General features: G+C 37.4%; 1 protein-coding gene across 2 annotated transcripts in view; it reads right to left on the bottom strand.

The window, feature by feature from the left end:
* Positions 1-24,834, bottom strand: part of PRKG1 (protein kinase cGMP-dependent 1) — a 1,351,832-nt gene that overhangs the window by 183,026 nt on the left and 1,143,972 nt on the right. For both annotated transcript variants that reach the window (XM_062214515.1, XM_062214514.1), the window contains exon 7: positions 23,389-23,483. In XM_062214515.1, coding sequence (XP_062070499.1) covers positions 23,389-23,483 — 95 coding nt within the window. The remainder of the gene's footprint in view (positions 1-23,388; positions 23,484-24,834) is intronic.

Raw genomic sequence — 24,834 nt, 5'->3', positions numbered from 1 at the left:
TGGTACTGACAAATGAGGAAGAAAAAATGGTGCATAAGCCACAATTAGGAATGACAGAAATGAATGCATGATTTTTGTTTTACAGAGATCTAGGTGAGCTTAAAATTTTAATTGTATTCAAAAATGATTTTGTCAAGCACAATAAAGCTATAAGAACATGTAATATCTTCAAAACACTTCTTCCATTAATCCATTCTATATTAAAGAAACAGACTAAGCAAACACTGTCTCTAATTTTGATAACGTTCTTTTTTAGTGTACATACATCTCAGAGCACTTGTTAAGCAAATCATCTTCAGGTTGGTGAAAAGTGAGCAGTGAGTTGATTTCTGCAAACATGAGAGAACTTACACTGGTTTCCACTGGCAGGCTGTGGAGTGTTGGTGAGCCCCTCAATTGTATGCACCATTTTCTTTATGTGGGAATTTCTCTCAGCAAAAAGTCTGTCATCTTTGTGAGTTTAAAACTGCAAGTGGTTAAGTTCTAAAGCATTAGAAAAATCCTCACAAATGTTATCCAACAGCTGAATATCTTAAGATGCCTCCAAAAGGCTTACTTTGTTATGATCTGCACGAGGGCAATAGCTACACTAACAAATGGAAGTAATAAGTGGAGGTAATTATTCGCACAATTCAAAAAAAAAGAAAAATTCTTTACTAAAACTATCTGAACGAAGTATGTATTAACACATTTTACTTTGACTCAAATAATTACCCAGTCATCCACTCACAGCTTCTATAATTATGGGTGATTTTAAAGGTGAAATGCAAGTTCCCTTCCTTGTAAAGCACTCAGGCTTGCATTTTATTTTTGAGGTTGGCTTCCTGTTTTTTTTTTTTCCTTTTCTTGCACATGTATATTTTCAAAATTAATCAATTTTCACATAAAGTATTAATACCAGAATATTTAAGCTCCTTAATAAGCCAGAGCTAGATCAAATTGACTTCCCTTTTAAATTATTTTCTCCGGCAAGTGGAAAAATGAAGGCAACTTTGAAAGATGAGATATTCAGACGAATTCTTTTAAAAAAAATTTCAGGAATGTTTTTACTTATATTAAGACAGTTTAAAGATTGACCTGAATATTCATCTTAAAAAAAAAACACCAATCACTATTGTAATAACAAGCTTAACTTCTTAATAGTCTGTTAGCGTTTGCTGCATCTTTCTAACAATAAAAAATAAATATCAGGAAACACCACAGAGTACCAAGATTATCATCCCATTTTACAGAAGTGAAGATAGATTTATTTATTTACATTCACAGCACTAGTAACAGGAATTGAAAATGAGAATTCCTGTGTTTACACTTTTATAGCTTTGCATGAATTCCATGTAAGGCACTACACAAGTAGAAAATTGAGCTGATAACTCAAATGATAAAATCATAGTTATGATGGAATATTTAATATGTTTTATTTGTGTATTACTCAGCATATGTCTTGATTTTGAGTCCCTAATGGTCTTCTCAATGGTGAAACATTTTAGAAATTTGATTTAACTATAATTTTAATAATCAGTAAAATGCAGAGCATTAAATAATACAAGTATATTTTTCCCACATACGAATTTTATCTCATGCGAAGACATTTACTTTCCTAAGCTCTTGATTGCCCTTAGAGAACACAACATGGAGCAAGCATCAATCTGTGTGCTTGTCTGAGTAAATTCTCTACACCACAGGGCTCTGGGCCTGAGGGTATCAGGGTACTACCCAGAAATGTAATTATACATGGCAAGATAATCTAAGAAAATCAGCAGCTTTCATATCACAGAGAAAAGAAGCAACTATTTGTCAGAACTATGTGTTCCGAGGATTACATATGAAAATTTTATTTTTAGTCTACAATCTTTCATAGTACTGGCTCACTAAGTCCTATATATCCTACTGCAAATAAAACAAGCATTTTTTCCTTAAATTCAGTAGATGTCTACAGACTGTTACTATACCATGTAAATAGTTCAGAATATTTGATTGGATATCATTTTCTCAGATAAATGTCTGCAATATAAAAGCAGAGTCTACCATCTGAAACACCCTGAGACTCTTTACCTCACTGATGAAAATCAGCAAGACAAGCCATTTTGTTTGCAATGATTAAAGATCCTATCATTCAGAGAGGACAAATTTATTTATCCCACTTGCCCACATGAAAACCATAAAACCAATTGAGTTACACAACTGTAAAGACTGAACACTTGGTCTGGGTGACTGATCTTTCTAAAGTACTGTTGGGGTCAATTCACTAGTATTTTGTTGAGGATTTTTGTATCTATGTTCATCAGGTCAATTGGTCTATAGATGTAGTTTTCAGTTTTACCTTCTACTGGTTTAGGAATTAAGGTGATGCTGGCTTCATAGAAGGAGTTTGGGAGGATTCCCTGCCTTCCAAGGGTTTTGAATAGCTTGAGAAGAATTGGAATGTCTGCTAAAACTGAGCAGTGAAGCCATCCAGTCCTGGGCTTTTTGTTGTTGTTGTTGTTGTTGGGAGGGTTTTTATTACTGATTCAATCTCCCTCTTGGTTACTGGTCTGTTTAGGTTTTCTATGTCTTAGTGTCTCAATATTTGTAGATTGTATGTGTCCAGGAATCTCTCCATTTCTTCTAGAGTTCCAATTTGTTGGGATATAGCTGTTTTTAGTAATTCCTGATGATTCTTTTTATTTCTGTGGTATCCACTGTTGCATCTTCTTTTTTTTCATCTATGATTTTATTGATTTGGGTATTCCCTCTTTTTTTTTTTTTTTTTTGTTAGTTGAGCCAATGATGTATCAACTTTTTTTTTTTTTTTTAAATCCAGCTCTTCATTTCACTGATCTTTAGTATTATTTTCTTTGGCTTCAAACTTCTTCTCTAATTTTAATTATGTCTTTCCTCCTACTAATTTTGGGCTTGATTTATTGTTGTTTATCTAGGTTCTGGGGATGCACTGTTAGATCATTTATTTGATGCTAGCCCTATCTGCTATAAACTTCCCTCTTAACACTGCTTTTGCTGTATCCCATAAGTTTTGATACGTCATACTACCATCTTCATATGCTTCCAGGTTTTTTTTTTTATTTCCCTTTTGATTTCTTCTATGACCCCTGTTCATATAGGAGTGTGTTGTTATGAAGGAGTGATCTGTATTGCATGTTTATTGCAGCTCAATTCACAATGCCTATGTTATGGAATCAATACAGATACCCATCAACCAACGACTGGATAAAGAGAATGTGGCATGTATACACTATGGAATATTATTGAGACACACAAAATAATGAAATCTTGTCTTCTGCAACAAAATGGATGCAACTAGAAACCATTAAACTTAGTGAAATGAGCCAGCCCCAAAAAGACAAATATCATGTTTACCCTGATCTGTGGTAACTAACAGAATACAAAAAAATTGATGTACATGCTAATGAAAATGACATTTTGAGAACTGATTATTGATTACAGCCCTTGACTCTACTGTTGTCAAACACTGTTTTTTTTTTCTTACTTTTTTTGTTGAATTATTAGTGCAGTTAATCTTATGATTATAAAGTAAACTGAAAGTATGTCATTGTAAAAATTCAAGGAGGAGGATGGAGGATGGGAGCGTGGGCAGGAGGGAGGGTAGTGTAGGAGGTAACGCTATGCTCCTAAATCCATATATATATAAAATAGATGTAGATTATATAAAATATTGTATCTGTTGGATTTGTTAACTATAAAGTTGTGACACAGGAAAATACCTGTGTTCTTGTGAAATGCACATTGAAGCATTAGGAGTAAAAGTGCATTTAACTTCTTATAAAAAGTATAGAAAAATAAATTAGCATGTATATTATACAGATATATATCAACATTTTAGAGAGAACTGGAATAATCAGACAAACACAACAAAATGTCCCAAACCCTTGATATTGGGTAAATGTATTTGGGTGTTTGCCTGTGTGGACTTGCAACTCCTCTGTTGATTTGAAATTATTTCAAAATAAAATTCAGATCAACCTGACAATATCTCTGAAGGCAGTAAATATTGCAAACTTGAGTCGTTGAGTAGAATCAGGTCTTATTATTATAAATGAGTGAATAGAGGTAATAAGATTTGGAGCTCAAAAGTTCTCATCTCATCTGTCTTGAAAGCTTTTTAGTTGAACAGATATTAGTTTCATTATGTTGTATAAATGAAATGCATTTTATCAAATATTATAGTCAAAAAACTTTACTGCTCCTTTTAAAACACCAGAGCCTTTAACTTCTTTAAATGTACTACTAATCATTTTCTAATGAACTCCTCATAAAGTCGGCTTATTTATGAGCCAGTACTAAAATTAGTCATTTTTCTTAAACACATTCTCGCAAATCTTCTTTATATTCTTACAGCAAAGTTCTTTATAGTTCATTAATATGAAATTGGATTATTATGTATTTATGTAAACTTAGATTTGAAATGTAAAATGGTTATTTAAAATTCAGCCCGGAAAGAAGAGAATAAGCAACAGAAGATTCTGGTTTTAGCACCCACTGCTCTTCTAGCCTCTGTAGACATACTTTTGTGGCATCTTTGTACTTGTAGCAATGTACACTAACACTGGTGGACTGGAAAATATTCTTTTCACCCAGGTTTAACACAAAATAAATCCACATCTAATTTCCTAGGCAATTTCACATCTACCTTAGAACTCTTGACGCAAAAGACTCTAAGTGTGTGCAGTGATTGAAAAAATAGATTTTGTTTTATACTTGCCTCTCATAAATCTTGCCCTTAACACCTGTCAGAGAACCACTTTTGTAAAATAACTCAGAGCAGCAATTTTACATGAACAATTTCCTGACTAGTCATTTTCTGAGTAAAAAGAGTTAAACACACAAATACGAGAGAAAACTACAACAATTTTTAACTCAAGAAAGAATTTTATGGAACATCATGATCTAGGCCTGTTCCAGGTTTTGTGGGTTACATGATTTTGTGATTTTTTCCCCTTAATCTACTCTGCAATATATTTCCTGAGCATTCAAAGATGAAAATACACACATTAATTAATCAAGTGATTCTGGTAGTGGCTATCACATAACTTGTCAGAGAATAAGCTACTGAAACACCATCCCACCCTCAATGCAATTTTCTAATGCTAAAAACTATACAAAGAAACATTTTGGTACTTGGCTTAAAAGTTCAATTTATGGCCAACAATCTCAAACTAAATGATTTAAGATGAATTTATTTATATTTTATTATACTGATTTTTCAAATATACATCATTATAAAAATAGAATAAATGAAAGTACACTTGTCATCCAATTTCAGTAATCATTAATTCCTGGCCAATTTTTCCTCATCCCTATCCCTCCACCTGCTACCTGCACATAGACTATTTGAAAACAAATACAGACTCCACAAATTTTTTTGCAAATATCTCGCAGATACTCTAAAGAGCAAAGGCTTTCTTTAACATCATAACCATAGTATCATTATCATTCTAAAATAATAAGTCTTTAACATCAATATAATATTATTACAAGTAAGACTTTTTTTTTTTCGGACAGGCAGAGTTAGGCAGTGGAAGAGAGAGAGACAGAGAGAAAGGTCTTCCTTTTCCATTGGTTCACCCCCCCAAGTGGCCTCTACCACCAGCGCTTTGCAACTGGCGCACTGCGCTGATCCGAAGCCAGGAGCCAGGTGCTTCTCCTGGTCTCCCATGTGGGTGCAGGGCCCAAGCACTTGGGCCATCCTCCACTGCAATCCCGGGCCACAGCAGAGAGCTGGACTGGAAGAGGAGCAACTGGGACAGAATCCGGTGCCCCAACCGAGACTATGACCTGGGGGACCTGGGGTGCCAGCGCTGCAGGCGGAGGATTAGCCTAGTGAGCCATGGCGCAGGCCACAAGTAAGACTTTTAAAAAGAACAAAGTAACACCTACTAAAATTGAGGACTTTAAAAACACACTTTATGTTCCTACTTTCTGTCAGGGACTATGCTAAATACCACTAATGTAAAAATGATAATTGCCCTAAAATGCTTTGATTGTTTGGATAAATAAGTAGCCAAAGGGCTATGAGAGAGCAAAAATTACAGCATGCTTGGGGAAAGCAGAAGGTTATCAAACCGCCTCTGGGATGATTTAAAGGGCAGAGAGAACCTGAAGCAGGTGAGAGCCCGTGAGCAGAAGTTAATCAGGTACCGTACTTTGCTACAGCCACCTCTCCCAGCTTGCCAGAGCCAATTTTGTACATCTTCTCTCAGCTTCACATTCAGTGCCTTTACACTGGTAACATGATCATGGTGGAAATATTTATACCACAGAAATTGGCCATCACAGAACTTTCCCCCTGTCACACAGAAAGCTAGTTGTTCAACACTTACAAGCATAGTAACAGGTACATGAGGGGGCTTTCCAAGTAGAATAGACAGCCTCTGCCAAAGCTCAGAGATTAGAGGCGATTCGGAATGGTTAACTTATCAACTACATCATGTAGATTTGGTATGATCCTATTAGTATTTGGTGCATTCTTCTCTCAAATATCTTTGACTCATATCTTCTTTAAATCTTTGGCCAAATCTCTCATTGAGAACTATGCTGATCACCATACTTAAAATTACAAAAATCCCTCCAACCTACCAATGTTACATGATAAGTGACTATTAAAATTTCAATGATAACAAAATTGAGAGGACAGGGCATTAAGTAGTTAGCTAAAGGCAATGGAAAAAGTCAATCAGAAATTTAAATCCAGGTAAGTGTGGGCCTGGTATCAAGAATTTTTTTATTATACCACATTGAGTTATTGCCCAATAAAATTCTCCAGTGAATTGAATTTCAAAGTCAGCATCATATCTTGCAGGTTGGCTTCTATGAGAAACACTATCTGAAACTGAGCTGTGAGCCGGTAAGTGTTGGAGAGGCCACTTGGACCAACATCTATCCCGGTGAGGGAAGGAGGACTGAACAGGAGGTAGAGGTAAACTGTGATACAGCGATGATAGAAGCCTCAGCTTATCCTACCAGAAGCTACAGAGCTGTTTCAGCCTGATTTGCTCTAAATAAGCCAAGGGAATAAGCACTGATACTTTGGCATTAATCAAGAAATGTATGCAAGCAGGGGGGATAAAACCTTCAGTTCTTGAGCAAAAAAAGCTTGCTTTTACTAAAGGGACTTAGTGGCTAACTCAAAGTGATCAACATTCTGAACAACTGGAGTAAGGATACAGACTTAAAGAGGGATCCGAGTGGCACATTACAGCATCTGTGAAATCCCCCAAATAAGGTTGTTATGATTATTCTCAAAAATGTTAGTGGCTTTAGAACTGAAGTCATTTAAACATTCTGTAACATGGAATGATGAAACAACAAGAAAAAATACAAACCAAGATTTATGTATAATATAGAAAATCATTTAACAGCAAATATAAAAGAGATGCAAATAAACTCAGCAAGATCCCAAGACTCTGAATACCTAACTTTTGAACTTCTCAATCGAATTAAATCTCTTAACAAATTAGTTTATATACTAAGTGTCTGTATTTGCTTCCATTCCATTGATTTCTGAATTAGTGTATTTTAGGAAGAAAAATACTTTAGGAACCTCCTTATCCATTTCTTGGAATTCAAAAATCCAACAAAACAACTCAACATGTATCCAGGAGACCTTTACAAGTGTACTGGCACCTGTGTTGTGTCAGACTTAAAGATGGAACACAGTCTAGCCTAAGGGTGACCTAAGGGTCACCTTGGCTGGATAACCAGGAAGAAAATATTACAGAGAAGTTGTTTAAATTGTACCAGGAAGGATGTGCAAGACTTCATAAATGGATATCACATACAGCATGGCATTGTACAGAGGTAAAATAAATCTTATGCTGAAATATGCAAAGGCAATAAAAAACCTTGGTACAAGTCTCAAGAATGGTTACTACTGTAGTCCCTATTACTTGACAGTTTAGGTTTTTATTTTGAATTAAAAGGTAAAAAAAGTTAACTTGAAGCCATATCACAGATCTTATACTTCCAATTAATGAATTTGATATTTATTTTGTGGCCATTGGGATGTAAACAAATCCTTTGGAAAAAGAAGTAGTATCCTCAAAACAGCTTTATGGATATGAGTATATTATGGTATAGCCTGCCTTGGCACTTTCAGGCCCTGAGGCAAGACCGTAAATGGCTATCAACATGCCGTTTATCTAATGATACAAAAACATTCATCTACCTTGAAAAATATCCCTAAAAACTTCAAAAATTAAATTCTAGTTGTGCATTTCAAGAATTTCTAAGCCCAGTCCTAGAACCCAACACATGGCAATAGACTCATTTTCCCTCAGGAAGAGGCACAAAACAGAGCATCAGACACCTAAATTGTAAGTTCAGACCAGGGAAGTGATGCTACCTGTGTGGGTCTGGTGTTGTAGTGTTTGGATGAGTAGGGGTAGGATCAACAAGAAGACAAACCTAATGGAATGAGCTACAGATAAAGAAAAAAATTGAATTACAGTGGAAATATAATAATAATAATAAAAAAAAAAACAGAACTGAGACAATGAGAAATACTTTAGTAGAACAGTAAGATGTGGTGTCCAAATACGGATAGGCCTCTAGAGCCGTGACACAAAAGGGGACTGTAGAAGTTGCCCTTAACTTTCAAACCTGAGTGACTAGGAAAGTGCAGGTAATTTTAACAGAGGAACTTGCTGAAGATGAAACAATGCACGTCAGAAAGAAAAAATGAAAAATGTCAGCAAAGGTTGTTCTCCCATAGCATTTGCCCGTAAGTCTATCCAACTCTATTCTTACGGGAGACCCAGAGAGAGATTCATGATCTATTCTTTGAGGCTTAAAAACAACAAAACAATCAATACAAACTATCTCATCAATCATTTCCAAATTATTTCCCATTCTCACAAGCACACTCTTGCTACTTTAAATAGAATCATTTGGCTAGGTAGCACCTCTCAGGATATTTAGACATTGCTAGAAGGAGATACTGTAGTCTACGGCCATACCACCCTGAACGTGCCCGATCTCGTCTGATCTCGGAAGCTAAGCAGAGTTGGGCCTGGTTAGTACTTGGATGGGAGAAGGAGAAACTGTAAGATTTATATTACAATTTGCAATGAATCAACTCTGCTTCATCAAATAGAAAATTACTGAAATTGTCATGGCTAGTAACTAGACATTTTATTTAGTCTTCTTAATAAACATACTAGGTAAGGGGTGACTGTTCTGTTGTAGTAGGTGCTTGGGACTCCCCATCCCATACTGGAATACCTGGGATTGAGTTCTACCTCCACCTACCAACTCAGCTTCCCGCTAATGCACCTGGGACGCAGCAGATGATGGTTCAAGTACTTGAGTCCCTGCCACCCACATGGGAGACCTGGATGGAGTTTCTGGCTCCTGACTTCTGTCTGGCCCAGCCCTTGCTATTGTGGGCATTTGGAGAGTGAACCAGCTCATGGAAACTCTTTCTCTTCCTCTTCTTCCTTCTCTCTCTCTCTCTCTTTCTCTCTCTCCACATTTTAAATAAAAACTCATAAACAAAGACTACAATAATACTTAAAATGGAAATTCATAAGACTAAGAGTGGTATATAGTAGTCTCAGGTGTGTGATAGTGGATCTAATTCCCTCAATACTTGTAAGGTGCAGAGAGTGACATGGTGACCATAGGTTACCTCACATTAGTCCATGGACCAGCATACGTAGGAAGTTAGAAGGATATGAAAGATCAATAGCTAACTGTGGGGAATATTCTAACACCTGTCATTTTCCAAGATCTCAAATCCTCACTATTCTGAAATAAATCTAAAAACATAAACATGTCTGTTATCTTTCTTCCATATATATTTTAAATAACCTGTGATCTTGAAAACTCATAATTTTAAAATTAACTTCAGGTACATGTTTTACAATTCTTGACTCTTGGGTTTTGTAATACACTTCAAAGACCTTAGAAAGTAAAAAAAAAAAAAGTTTATTTCTTCAGGATATCAAATTCATTTCTAAGGAAAATAAGTGCATATGGATGTGGGTGGTAGAAAACCTGTATTCTTCTTCGGAATGTTTGTGGAAAATGTTCTTCTCAAACCAACATGTTTCTCCATATGGGGAGCAGGTTGGTTGCAAAGCTGTTGTTGAGTAGACAATGAGAGGGACAGTAAACTGGCAAACATGCAATTGTCATTGGCTGATTCTACAGGCACCAGTAAGCACAAACACACAAGAATATTCTAGAAAACAGAAGGACAACCATTACACCTTATAGGATAACCTCTTAATACAACACACATATGGGCTGTGGGATGGTTATAAAAACTATTCTAAAGCTACTTAAAGAGAAAATGGGGTGATGGTGGTTTAATTTATTGTACAATCATGTATAATCAGCAGTAGAAACCTGAGGCCAAGTTGAAATTATGCATATTTTTGTACTTTATTGCGCCTTTACTATCTAAATCGTGAAGACAAGTTGAGAATAAATGTATTAAGAATTTCAGGGATGGCCATTTGGCCTAACAGTTAAGATACCCCATAACATAGTGCCTTGGATGGAGTACCAGCTATGCTCTGGAGTCCAGCTTCCTGTTAGGTGTGCACTCAGAGGCAGCAGGGGACGTCTCAGGTAGCTGGGTGATTGTCACCATACAAGAGACTGAGACTGAGTTACCAGCTATGGGCTTCAGCACAGCCCAGCTGCGGCCATCCTAGGCTTCATGAGAGGGTGGCAGTAGATGGGCAGATGGGTTTCTCTCTCTCTCTCTCCTTCTCTTGTTCTCCCTTCTCAAGTCAAAAACAAAAAGAAGGCTTTCAAAAGAGTAAGAACTAATATAAAACAGAAACACATACACACAAACAGTTATATAGTTAAATGCTTTTATCCCATGTAGATAATACCTAATTTTGATGGAGGAAAAGAGTAGTAAAATGAAGCAATCAACTATTATGAGGCCGACAGGCAGAGTGGACAGTGAGAGAGAGAGAGACAGAGAGAAAGGTCTTTCTTTTCCGATGGTTCACCCTCCAATGGCTGCTGCGGCCGGTGCACCGCGCTGATCCAAAGCCAGGAGCCAGGTGCTTCTCCAGGTCTCCCATGCAGGTGCAGGACCCAAGCACTTGGGCCATCCTCCACTGCACTCCCAGGCCACAGCAGAGAGCTGGACTGGAAGAGGAGCAACGGGGACAGAATCCGGCGCCCCAGTTGGGACTAGAACCTGGGGTGCCGGTGCCACATGCGCAGGATTAGCCTATTGAGCCATGGCACCAGCCACTGTGCTGCCTCCTGTCTGGCCACTGTTGCCTGAGGTATAGTATGGTGAACTGGAGAAATGAGACAATGGGAGCAGAGACTAGGGATTCAACCCTAATTTTTCTCTTGATTAGCATAAAATTTGACCTTTCACAACTCACCTAACCTCCTGAACTTCAGTTTTCTTATATGTACAGTGAGACAAACAACAGGCTGTTGTGAGAATTAATGAAATTCCATACATAAGAATGCCTTGGAAGACAGAAAAATCCATCTTATTTACCTTTAAATATCCCAGTGTCAAAAATTAAGCAACACATTTTTTCTGAGACAGTTAAATTTAAAATATGACAACACACTGAAATGCAGGCTGCTTAAAATTAAAATTTTATACAATAATGTATTACAGTAACATATAGGAATATCATTTTAATTAATAGTTTATCATATATTTTCTAAAATAGAATAAAAGGAACAGAGTGGGCTGAAATGACTTTATGCAGTACAATAATAAACACCTAATGTAAAATATTTTTATTTTATTTGCATTATTTTCATATTAAAATTAACATAAAAATCCACCTTTTTAATGGCATTTTTGTCCAGGTAAACACTAATCAGGGAATATTTTCACAAACTTGAAAACACCATCATTTTGGTAAAGGCAAGGGCAAGATAGGGCAGAAATCACAATGGTGGCATATAGAAAAGTAACATTTGCACAATGCTAGCTAATTTAACTTGAGGAGCTGTTGCTGGCAGCAATCATATCCCTTCTCTACCTCTGTGAGAATGCCAAGTCCATTTCCCTACCCGTTCCGAATAAGCACAAACTGTTTTCAGCTCATAAGTATTGATCTTAATGTTTTCAGTCTTTCTTTCCCTGCTTGTTGTTTATCTATTTGATCTTAAAATTCCACTACTTTGGTAGCAATTTTCTATCTTCCACAGCTGGGAAACACAGATTCTAAGCTGACTAGGGACTAACACCCAACCTCAAACTGACTGCCAATGGTAAAATCCTTTAGACTTGTCCTAGATTGCATGTTCTGAGTGAATATTACTTCAAGCCTTTGGAGAAGACAACTGTTATGTGCATTGGGTTAAATGCATTGATGATTAATTCTATTATGCATTCGATATGAGCTCTAGCACTTCCTTTTATTAGTGACTTGGGAAAAACAAGTTGTGTAGCCATAAGCACTCTGATAATGGCAGCATAGAGATCTCTAAGCCTTCTATGTGTAGAACCATGAACATAATGTTAATTAGACCACAGGAGAGTTGATAGTTCTCTTTTTGACATATGATTACATCAAGAATCCCTTTAAGATTGATTGGGTATCTGTTTGGCACAGCAACTAAGCCACTGCTTGGGGCTCCACATCCCATACCACAGTGCTTGGGTTCAAGTCCTCACTTCGCTCTCCATTCCAGCTCCCTTCTGGAGGCTGTGGGTGATGACTCAGATGGTTGGCTGCCACCTACTGGGAAACCCAGATTGACTTCTTACTTTGGCCTGGCCCAGCCCAGACTGTTGTGGGCATTTGGAAGGTGAAAAAGTAGATGGGAGTTCTCTCTGTCTCTATGCCCTTCAAATAAATAGATATATTTTTATGAATGCTTAGTGAGTTTTCAAACATTTCAACAGCTATAAACTGAATATATGAACTGTACAATTTGAAACTGTTTGACATTTAGGATACTGTTGATACTATCTCCACAATAAATATAATGAACACAACATCCCCCAAAGATTTACTTTATAATTTCTACCTCCTGCCCAATCCCTTCCTCAGGTTTTTCACTCACATACACATGTTAAGTTCTGTTTTGCATGTGTGTGTCTGTGTGTGTGTTTTACTTCCTTGATACTCAATTGTTTTAACATTATTTGTTTAAAACAATGACCTTTCTTGATCTCATTGGAATTTTGTTGACAATCAATTGGCATGGGCCAGCATGTGGCATAGAGGGTAAAGCTGCTGCCTGCAACATCAGCATCCCATATGGGCTCTGATTCATGACCCTGCTACTCCCCTTCCCATCCAGCTTCCCATCTAGCTAATGTACCTGGGCAAGCAACAGCCGATGACCCAAGTGCTTGGGCCCCTGCACATACATGGTAGACCCAGAACAAGCTCTTGGCTCCTGGATTCGGTCTGGCCCAGCTCTGGCCACTGTGGTCATTTGGGGAGTGAACCAGCAGATGGAAGATCTATCTCTCTGGGTCTGATGCTGTGGCATAGCCAATAAAGCCACCATCTGCAGTGCTGGCACCCCATATGGGTGCTGGTTCAAGTTTAAAAAAAAAATCTGTCTCTTCCTCTCTTTCTCTGTAACTCTGCCTTCCAAATAAATGACTGCCTTTCAATTAAATAAATAAATCTTTAAAAAATAAAATCACCTTGTCAGTTTTTTAAATCAAACATTCATTTGAAAAGTCAGAGTTACAGAGAGACAGAGACAGAGAGAGGGAGAGAGAGACGGAGAGAGGGAGAAGAGGAGAGAAGGAGTGAGGAAGAGGGAGACAGACAGAGATCTTCGACCTGCTGGTTAACTCCCCAAATGGCTGCAACAGCTGAAACTGGGCCAGGCTGAAGCCAGGAGACTGGAACTCCATCTGGGTATTCCTTATGGATGGTAAGGACACAAGTATTTGGGCCATCTTTCGCTGCCTTCTCAGGCACATTAGTAGGGAGCTGGTCAGAAGCAGAGGTGCTGGGACTCAAAAACTGATACCCATATGGGATGAAGGCATTGCATGCAGCAGCTTGACCTGCTACACCACCATGCCAAACTATACCTTGTCAATTTCTACCAAAAAAAAAAGGCTACTGGTATTTTGATTGGGATTGCATGGAGGGTGCAGATCAATATGGGAGGACAATATTGAGTGTTAAATCCACACAGTGTCTCCAAAACTGTTCTGGAGATGTTTTGCAAGTCACAGTGTATAAGATTTACACACCTTTTGTCAAGTGTATCTCTACTTGTTATGCAGTTTTTGAGGTCATTATAAGTAGCATTTTAATTTTAATCTCTAATCGTCTTTTCCTTGATTAAATCACATGTACTATGTACTGACATATTCCAAAATGATTCTGAGAAAAGTTGATGGACTTGAACCTTTAGATGCTACTTCAAATATCCTAAAACTAATCTTGCAATTTTCTTAAAAGCCTGAATCATGAGGTATAGCACTATTTTACAGCATATTTTTCTGAAATACCTCTCGGTTCCTTTTCATTTTACGATTCTCATTGAGGAGTGAACACCACGTGAGACTCAGTACAGTTGGAAATGCTTGTTTCATGCAGACACAATCTTAATCAGAAGACATGAGTAATGTTACCCTCAAAAATTATTTCTGGCAAGAATATTTAGAGGCCTTTAAAACACTTTTTTACAGGCATCACAAGTGATTAATAACAATGAATCTAGCAAATTAATATCTTTGTTGCCTAAGTATGATTTATAACAAGCCATTTTTCTTCTATACTGTAACAGAAAAATTAAGAGGCATTTAGACTTAGAAGGGATAAAAATTATAAAGACAAAAAGCACTAGCTGAGTTTATTACTAAGAAAGTTAGCTTCATATAAAACATTTTTCTGTCTGTTTTGAAGAGATTTTCAAATTTACATTATTTTTTCTTATCTTGTAGCAACTTGAAGGGAATTATTTGTCTCAGTGACAGGCTGGAGAATAACAATGGGGGACTGAAATGTTTTTTAAGTAGCTCAATTCTCACCATTGAAAATGACCTTACATTTAGGCAGCAGAGATAAAGAAACCACTTTACAGAAAAATACTAAGATACTCTGATGTTTCTCCAACCACCTACTGTTACAACCTGTTAGGCCACTCAAGCCTAAACCCCAAGGCCTGTGAAACCAGGCACATTAGATTATCTAAAGGCTAGTGGAGTGTTTATTGCTCAGGAAGCCTCTCAACGAAGACATGCCAAACTGCCAAGACAATGCATGGGGAACTTGGCCAAGGAGCCTTTCTGCACAAACCCCACCCACCTTCTCAGAGTCATGCGGTGCTCTTCACCTGCCCCAACAAGCAGCTAAAGAAGGGACTCTGCCCACTGCCCAGAGGAATGAAGCCTGACTTCTCTACCCCCTGTCCTCTGTACCAGCAGGCTGAATCCCAACTCTTTACCTCCTAGTCTCTCCCTGCCAAAATTAAGTCTTTTCTCCTTTAACTCGGCACTTCCTCACCTTCTTCGAACTCTAAAATCCTAAAACATAATACCTTAAAAAAAAAAAAAAAAACTGGCTCCTTATATACTGACAGTCATTCCAGTAACCCAGCCCAGAAACTCCCTCTGAAACAGACATTTTTCAAAAATCCCTCTGCACTTAATATAATTTTTCTGATAGAAAACCCTAAAGAATTCAGTGGAAAAAAATAAAACCTGTTAGAATTGATAAATGAATTCAGTAAAGTTGCAGCAAACAAAATAAACACACCATCAATCAGCAGCATTTCTCTTGATTAAGAATGAACTTGCCAAAAGAAAAAAATTAAAAAAAAGAAAAAGAAAGAAAACAAGTGAACAACCCTATTTGTGATACCTGTAAAACAAATCAAAATTTAGGAATACATTCAACCAAAGAGATGAATGGCCTATATGCTGAAAGCTGTAGCACATTAATGAAATAGGTTGAATATTACACAAATAAATGGAAAGATATTTGGTGTTCATGGATTATAATATTATCATTAAAATGTCCATACTCCACAAAGCAATCTACAAATTCAATTCAAACACTATCAAAATTCCAGTGTCATTTTTCAAATATAAGAAATATCTAAAATTCAAATGGAACCACAAGAAACTAAGTAGACAAGGCAATCATAAACAAAAAGAACAAAGCTGGAAACATCACCATCATACTATCTGATTTCAAACTACACTACAAAGTGATATTAATTAAAACAGCATGGTACAATAACAGATGCATTGATCCAAATGGAACATAAAGAACCAAGAAATAAACCCATGCATTTGTAGTAACTGAATTTCTACAAAGCTATCAAGACTACATAATGTAAAAAGAGCATTCTCTTCAATAGATGGTATGGAAAAAACTATCTAAACACAAAAGAATGAAACTCAACCCTTTTGTATCATAATATGCAAAAACAAATTCAATATAGATTAAAGGCTTTTAAGACCAGAATCAGTAAAATTATTTTAAAAAATAGGGTAAGTGGGCCAGTGCTATTACATAATGGGTAAAGTTGCTACTTGTGGTGCCAGCATCCCATATGGGCACCAGATAGAGTCCTGGCTACTCCACTTCTGATCCAGTCCCCTGCTAATGCACTTGGGAAAGCAGTAGAAGATGGCCAAGTCCCTGGGCCCCTGCACCGCATGGAAACTTGGAAGAACCCTCAGGCTCCTGACTTCAAACTGGACCAGCTCTGGCCATTGTAGCCATTTGGGAGTGAGCCAGTGGATGGAAGACCAAGTCTCACTCTCTCTTGATCTGTGCCTCTGCTGCTCTGTAACACTGCCTTTCAAATAAAGAAAGAAATCTTTAAAAAAATAAAAACTATCCATCTGGCATCAGTATGGGCAATGACAGGTTAGACTTGAGTCCAAAAATGCAAATAAGAAAAGCGAAAATAGAAAAATTAGAATTACATTGAAAGAAAGGTTCCCACACAACAAAGGAAACAATTAACAGAGTGAAGAGACACACTAAGGATTGGATTGGGAGAAAATATTTGTAAATCATATGTCTGATAAGGGATTAGAATCCAAAATACAGAAAGGACTCAAAAAACCTCTATCAAAAGAGATATTTTGATTATAAAATGGGGAAGGAATCTCAACAGACATTTCTTTAAAGACATGGGAATGGTGATAGCTACATGAAAAATACTCAACACCACTAATTATTACATAGATGCATATTAAAACCACAATCATGCTGCCTCACACCTGTTAGAATGGCTATAATCGGGGCTGGTGCTGTGGTGCTACGGGTTAAAGCCCTGGCCTGAAACGCCGGCATCCCACATGGGCGCTGATTCTAGTCCTGGCTGCTGCTTTTCTGATTCAGCTCTCTGCTATGGCCTGGGGAAGCAGTAGAAGATGGCCCAAGTGCTTGGACCCCTGCACCCGGGTGGGAGACCCAGAAGAAGTTTCTGCTCCTGGCTTCAGATAGGCACAGCTCTGGCTGTTGTGGCCATCAGGGGAATGAACCAGTGGATAGAAGACCTCTCTCTCTGTCTCTACCTCTCTCTGTAGCTTTGTCTTTCAAATAAATAAAATAAATCTTAAATTAAAAAAAAAAGAATGGCTACAATCAAAACAAGAAAAGTAAGTGATTTGTGGATGTTGGGAAAAAGGAACATTTATACACTACTGGTAGGAATGTAAATTAGTAAAGGCATTATGGAAAACTATATTGAGGTTCCTCACAAAAGTAAAAACAGACTTCCCATAAGATCCAAGAATTCTACTTCTTGGTATTACCTGAAAATCCTGAAATCTAAAGAGTAATTGCATTCCCATGTGCATTTCATCACTCACACAATAGCCAGCCTGTCTAAAGAATCAACCTCAGTGTCCATAAATAAACATATAAGATAAACAAAATAAGGCATATATATATATATATATATATATATATATATATATATATATCCACACACACACACAGTGGAATGCCATTCAGCTGCAAGAAATGGAGAAGGGCAATAGCACAGAACTGCAGAACACTATGCTAAGTGGAATTAGCCAAACACAGAAAGATGAATACTGCAGTAGAAAAGGCATTAGAACTAGAACATACACTGTGAAGTAGTGATGACACTGCGAGAACGCTTTGGGAGCAGACTTCCCGCCATGAAGAACCTAAGAAGCCTTTGGCCTGATTGGTTTTGGAGGGTGCTGTGGGTTGTATGTGTCTTCTGACAAGATCTGTCACAGTCCTAGCTCCCAACCCCTGTGGATACGACCCCTTTTTGGAAATAGTCTCACAGATTATCAAGAGGAGATGCTGCCATTCTGAAGTAGGCTGGGCCCCACACAGAATGACCAGTACTCTTAAAAATAATAATTGTTTTTGTAAAAAAAAAATCCTTAATATAAAATAGGCTTCAGTAGTGTGCAAAAAACACTATAAAATAATAAATATATGAGAATTTATTGATCAGGGGGAACTACATACCAGGGAACTACACAGAATATTGGCAGGAATAATTTGGAGTTAGGCACATTATTATCTTTGCATTATTCAAGAGAAGAGTAGTGTATTGATTAACATTTCATTTTAAATGTACAAATCAAAATTTTAAAGATTTGTCATTAAAGAGAAAGAAGTAAAACTTCTGGAAAAAAAACCAATACAAATCAATGAGTATGACAGAAGAAAAAAAGAAATTGGTATTTTGATCTAGAACAAAACAGATTTTGAATGCATAAAATTTTAAATCCAAAAAAATCTGACATATACTTAATATATATATACATAATAAAGTATTAACATATGAATGGTGAGGATAGAAACAACTTCAGAATGCTGACATTGAGAGAAAGGGGGCGATAACTGCGTTGGTACAAAAAAGGGCTTTAATTATACATGTAGTGTTTCCAAATAAATAATGGAATCATTTCAAATAGGGCAAAATATTAAAATGGTATACCTGGCATTTGTTATATTATTCTCTTTACCACAATCTTGGTCGTTTTCAAAAGGAAAATACATACACAGATACCCCACAAGACTTAATTTTCCCCAAAACCACAGTACATGATGGAAGAAACTGAGGAAACACAGATTTCTACTATTAAAATCTGTGAAGCTGACTCTGGCTTATTCGTTTCTGAATTCACATGACCAATGGGCCAGGCATGTGGCATAGGTGTAAAGAACAAGAGGCAGCAGCTGGGGCTAGTTCCTGAAGGAAGGCCCTGCTCACAATGGTCTAGTGTTAAATGCCACCATTTAGCTGGCATCCTAAGAGCATCATTAGGCATTCAGGAGCCTATTCCAGTTATAAAGGGGCCAAATTTCAGAGAACCAGGGGCTGTGATGCTAGGAAACTTAGAGAAAAATCAGTTCAGATGGTTTAGTTCACAGCCATTTAGAGAGTGAACCAGCAAATGGGAGACCTTTCTCTCTCTTTCTCTAACTTTACCTTTCAAATCAATAAAATAAATCTTAAAAAAAAATTCTAAAAATCTGGATTTCCCCATTTTTTTTAAAAGATTTATTTACTTGAAAGTCAGAGTGACACAGAGAGAGCAGGAGAGGCAGAGAGAGAAGAGGTCTTCCATCTGCTGGTTCACTCCCCAATTGGCTGCATGGCTGGAGCTGTGTCCATCTGAAGCCAGGAGCCAGGAGCCAGGAATTTCTTACACATTTCCCATGCAAGTACAGAGGATTAAGGACTTGGGCCATCTTCTACTGCTTTCTAGGCCACACCAGAGAGCTGGATCAGAAGTGGAGCAGCCAGGACTCGAACCAGTGCCCATAAGGGATGCCAACACTGCAGGTGGCAGCTTTACCCGTTAGGCCACAGTGCTGGCCCTTCCTGCTTTTCCTAAAAGTCTGCTGTCACATTCTTACAGAGTAACAACAAGCTAGAGTTCAGGAACCGCTGTCATCATACAGAAGTCTTTCCATTTTCCTACGTGTTTCTCACTTTATTTTACTCATGTACCTGACTGAACTGTCCTCTATGGTCAAGTAAGCCCAGAACTTATGCAGCCCCAAGTAAATCTAAGTAGTAAAGGTCATCAGTGACAAGAAGAATTCCAATACTAGGCCTCACTGGAGAGGTACACTTTTTCTGTCACTCATTCATACAGCAAACACATGTTGAGGATCCAATGAGTGCCAGATGCAAGGCTCAAATAAGAACATAAATATTTGAGACGTCTTTTCATTAAGGAGATTTACAATGACTGAGTTTCCCAATATGCACGTACTACAGACAGCTGAGGAAAACATATGGGTGAACGTCAGGAAATGTAATGAATTCTAGAGTGCTAATAACATAAAGCATCTCCAAAGATGCGGAATTTAAAGAGGTGAGAAGTGGTCAACGGTGTGAAACCTGGGCTGAAAGATGAAGTCACGTGGAGACAAAAAAAGAGACCATTCTATGAGCCAGACTCCGGTGACATCTAAGAGGGTCCTCAGAGGAGAACAATAGAGCTAGGGTGGAGATGGAGAAAGTGAAAGTACAGGGCTTCAGACAGAAAGACAGATGGGAGTGGAAGGGGAGTTGAGTGGGGTGACAGGGTCGAGTCCTGAGCTGCTTCCTTGGCCACAGGAGATGGCCAGTGAAGTATGCTGCATGCTTGCAAAAGCAAGTCTTGGCGGCCAGTAGCCAGTTCACAAGCAGAAGCACACACCAGAAAGGATTCCATGTAAATGGAGTGTCACTGACTTGACTTGAATGTCGACGTTAGAGCAAAATTTGGCACTTTCCATAAATGATATCCCTAAGGTTAGGTCATTTCCTGGGATACACTCTAGGAAGGTATTCTCATCATGAAATTTTTCCTTACTTGGTCCCCAAATTCAGTGACTTTAAGCTACAAAAGAAAACCTGTTGATCCCCAATCAAGCCATATTTTCTGGCATTCCTCTTGTGATCACAGAAATAATCAATGTTTCTTGTTTTTCAGTTTATTTGGAAATAATTGTGAACCAATGGAATCAAGTAATATCATTCTATAGAGTGCTCTAGAGATATAATAATGAAGAGAAAGACCAGGTACAAATGATATTATGCATTTTATACTTAGGAGATCATGTGTAATACAGTCTTTGTGTACCTACCCTGGACAAGATACTTCTTCCAACTTTGCCACTGGAAAAAAAATCTAATGTCAACTCCATGCTCATTTGTTCAGGATCACAGGAAATCAATAAAATTTTAAAAAAGGTTGATTGCATTTATTTCTGACTTTTCCTAAGGTAATGTGGCCTGAGTAAGATCACTTATCTGGATATCACTTCTTGACTTGTGAAGCTGTGAAACAGCAAGAAAGAAAATAAAACCTTCCATTTGATGGTGGGTTCAAAAAAGAAAATCTCTGAACTGTCTCCTCACAGTACTTTTACGCACAATGCTTAATCTAATGTCTTAAACAAAGCACAATTTGAAATGGATGCGAACGTGACTGTCCCAATATTTTAGGCATGAATTATGTCTTCTAACTGTTCCTCTCTACCAGACATTTCAACCCCTGGAATTTGATAAAAAAAATTCATGCTTATTGGTTATTTCTTATTCTTTTTTTAATTTTTTAAATTTTTTTATTTTTAATTTTATTTATTTATTTTTTTATTTTTGACGGGCAGAGTGGACAGTGAGAGAGAGACAGAGAGAAAGGTCTTCCTTTGCCATTGGTTCACCCTCCAATGGCCGCCGCGGTAGGCGCACTGCGGCCGGCGTGCTGCGCTGATCCGATGGCAGGAGCCAGGTGCTTCTCCTGGTCTCCCATGGGGTGCAGGGCCCAAGGACTTGGGCCATCCCCCACTGCACTCCCTGGCCACAGCAGAGGGCTGGCCTGGAAGAGGGGCAACCGGGACAGGATTGGTGCCCCGACCGGGACTAGAACCTGGTGTGCCGGCGCCGCAAGGCGGAGGATTAGCCTAGTGAGCCGCAGCGCTGGCTGGTTATTTCTTATTCAAGTGATGTGCATACCAAAGAACTGAACTTTGAAAAGTTTCTTTTATATTTACTGACAAGTGAGATATGTTCCTTGTTGGAGAAAAAGAGATGGATCTCCAAATATATTTGTCATGTATTCTGTAAAATGCATCGTACAAAATCCACTCTGTTCTTCCTTAACATATGGGAAGAAATCTCAAGTGCTTACTTCCTGAAGTCTTACTTTATAAGCAGGGTTAAAGTCACTTTAATGTACATCTCTGGATGCAAGGGTTTGGCACAGTGGTTAAGATGTGCCTGGGATGCCTGCGTACCATAAGGGAGTGCCCGAGTTCAAGGTTCCAGGTCTGCTCCCAAGTCTAGCTTCCTGCTAATGCATAGCCTGGGAGGCAGCAGGTGACAGCGAATGTAGCTGGATCTGTGCCGCTTACATGGGAGACCTGGACAGATCTCCCAGCTCCCAGCTGTGGCCCTGGTGATTGTGAGCCTTTGGGAGAAGGAACCAGCCGATGCAGAATGTCTCTGTGTCTCATTCATAGACAGCCAGATAGACAAACTTTAAAAATGTACACACCTCTGAAGTTCCTCCTTCAGAGCCCACGCCAAGTGAATTTCTATGTGAATTACCTCTACCTCCACCTACTACAAGGGATGATCACCTCCGAGAGGTGAACCCTGTGAAGTCTCCACTGTCGCATTTTTTTAATGAAACAAATGATTTATTATACTACCTCCTTCACTGCCTTCGAATCAAGTGTTTGTACAACCAGATTCATGGCATTCAAAATTCTCACTCATCATCAATGATTCTGAATATATCAGAAAGTAGGTTCAGTGGCAACTTCTCTTTTGGAGTCATTATAGAGACTGCACTTAAAAAATACAGAATACTTCTTCTAATTTAACAATGTTAAATTATTGTTAACTATTTTAACTAATTATTGTTAATATTATTAATATTACTATGAATATTAATATAAATACCATAAATATTGTTAATATTCATAGTAATATTAATATAATATTAATTATATATTTTTATATAATCTGTTATATAATAAAATATATTATATAATATTAATGGAAATTTATTATTGATATTATTATAAATATTGATATTAATTAATATAAATATAATAAGTTATTGTTAACTAATTTAACAATGAGTTATTAGAAATGAATCAGTCCCACATCCTATCTAAAGAGATACAAGAAGTCCAGCAGAAAATAAATAAAAATTATTTACAAGGTTTTATATCTCATATTTGGATAATCACTTATAAAGTATCTATTTTGCTAAGAGCTTAAACATTTTCTTTATCCAATTTTAGTTTTTTAATTTTTAAAATTAATTCTATTTTTAACTGACACATATACTGTGCATACTTATGGGGTACCATATGATGCTTTGATGCATGAATCCACTATGTAATGTCCAGCCAGGGTAAATAAATCTACAAAGCAGCTCAAAATGTAAGGTAAGAATTTATACAGTACTCAAGAAAATACCATGTAACTTACCCCTGCAAGGCTTTCTCTCCAAACCAGTCTCCTTTTCCTAAAGTTCTGAGAAAGACAGGGTCTTCACTTGGTGAGTCTTCACGAGTGACATTTACCTGTAAGAGAAACAACGGAAGTCTAAACCCACGGCATCCCTGGAATGGCCAAATGCAGACTAAGACGGTTAAGTCCATCTCTTGACTCAACTTATTTTTATGAAGATACTTTACCCCAAAAGAGTTAAAGACTTATATTGCAGATTTCCATGGAAACCAAAAAAAATTAATTCCAAGTGCTTTATTACCCTTTCAATTTGTTTTCAAGAAATAACACATGATTTGGAAATGTGCAGTCCACTAAATGCTCAACTCTGTTCCCATTTTCCTGCCTTCTATGGGGAAAATAATTATAATGAATTTAGGAACCATTCTGCCAATCTCTTTTAACTTGCTTATGTAATGCATCTTTATAAGATGTGAATAAAAATGGCAGGTCACTCTGAGTATTTTTTATTCTGTGCTAGGAGATATAAATTTTGCTCACTCACTTTATTGTTTCCGAGTGTTATTTCATTTACAAATCTATTTTGACATTTTCTTGTAAATCAACACTTATCCTGAAAGTGTTTCCACTTTTCTTCTCCTACAATGAATATCTTTCTACACACCTCCACCTAAACACCCTGGTTTCTCTAGCATAGGTCTTTCTCAGTTCTTCTCTCCAGCCTGTATTCAAAAGTCTAGCATATTTTCATGATGCCTTTGTCTAGAGCCTGACTTGACTACAACCTTCTTGTTCTACCTGCTTCATTCAGGAGAATTTCTTCTTTAAGCAGAGGAGATATAAACTAGAGGCTTACCCTTGCTGAATCATAACATATAGTGTGCTCTTCAAACAAAAGAGTATTTTTTAAAGATTCTCTACAATCTACAACAGGCACTCAACAAGTGGCTGTAAACTGTTTTAACAGAAAGCCTCATTACTAACAGCCTATCTCAACTCATAAAGCACTGGTGACATGGGTGACAGTCCACAAAATGCAAACGATCATTTCTTTTTTATTGCTTAAATGGAAACATAAATGAAGTTAAGTTTTACCTTTGTGTTAATTCACTCCCTGCTCAAGCTCCTGTATATTCATAACACTGCCTGTGTGTTGCCCAGAAAGGTTAAACAGTTAAAATTCACCTGCTTGCAGAATGTAATGAAGTAGAAAAACTAATTTCTTGAGACAATGCCAGACACTTAAACACATTTTAAGATACTGTGCTTCAGGTTGCTGAATCTAGTGATTGGATGTCAAAGACCAGAATTTTTATAAGTATTAGAAGAGTGTCTGTGCAAGGTGGAGGGAATTCAATTATTATTCTCCACTGATCCATTTGATTGCTCCACCTCACAGTGTTTCAAAACCATGGAAATTCAGTTTTTAACACTCTTACCAACCACAAAGCTATATTATAGAGA

This window comes from Lepus europaeus, chromosome 17, assembly GCF_033115175.1.
Source record: "Lepus europaeus isolate LE1 chromosome 17, mLepTim1.pri, whole genome shotgun sequence".
NCBI classification, from domain to species: domain Eukaryota; kingdom Metazoa; phylum Chordata; class Mammalia; order Lagomorpha; family Leporidae; genus Lepus; species Lepus europaeus.
The sequence above is the reverse complement of the archived record's forward strand: the minus strand, read 5'-3'. Positions and strand labels throughout refer to the sequence as shown.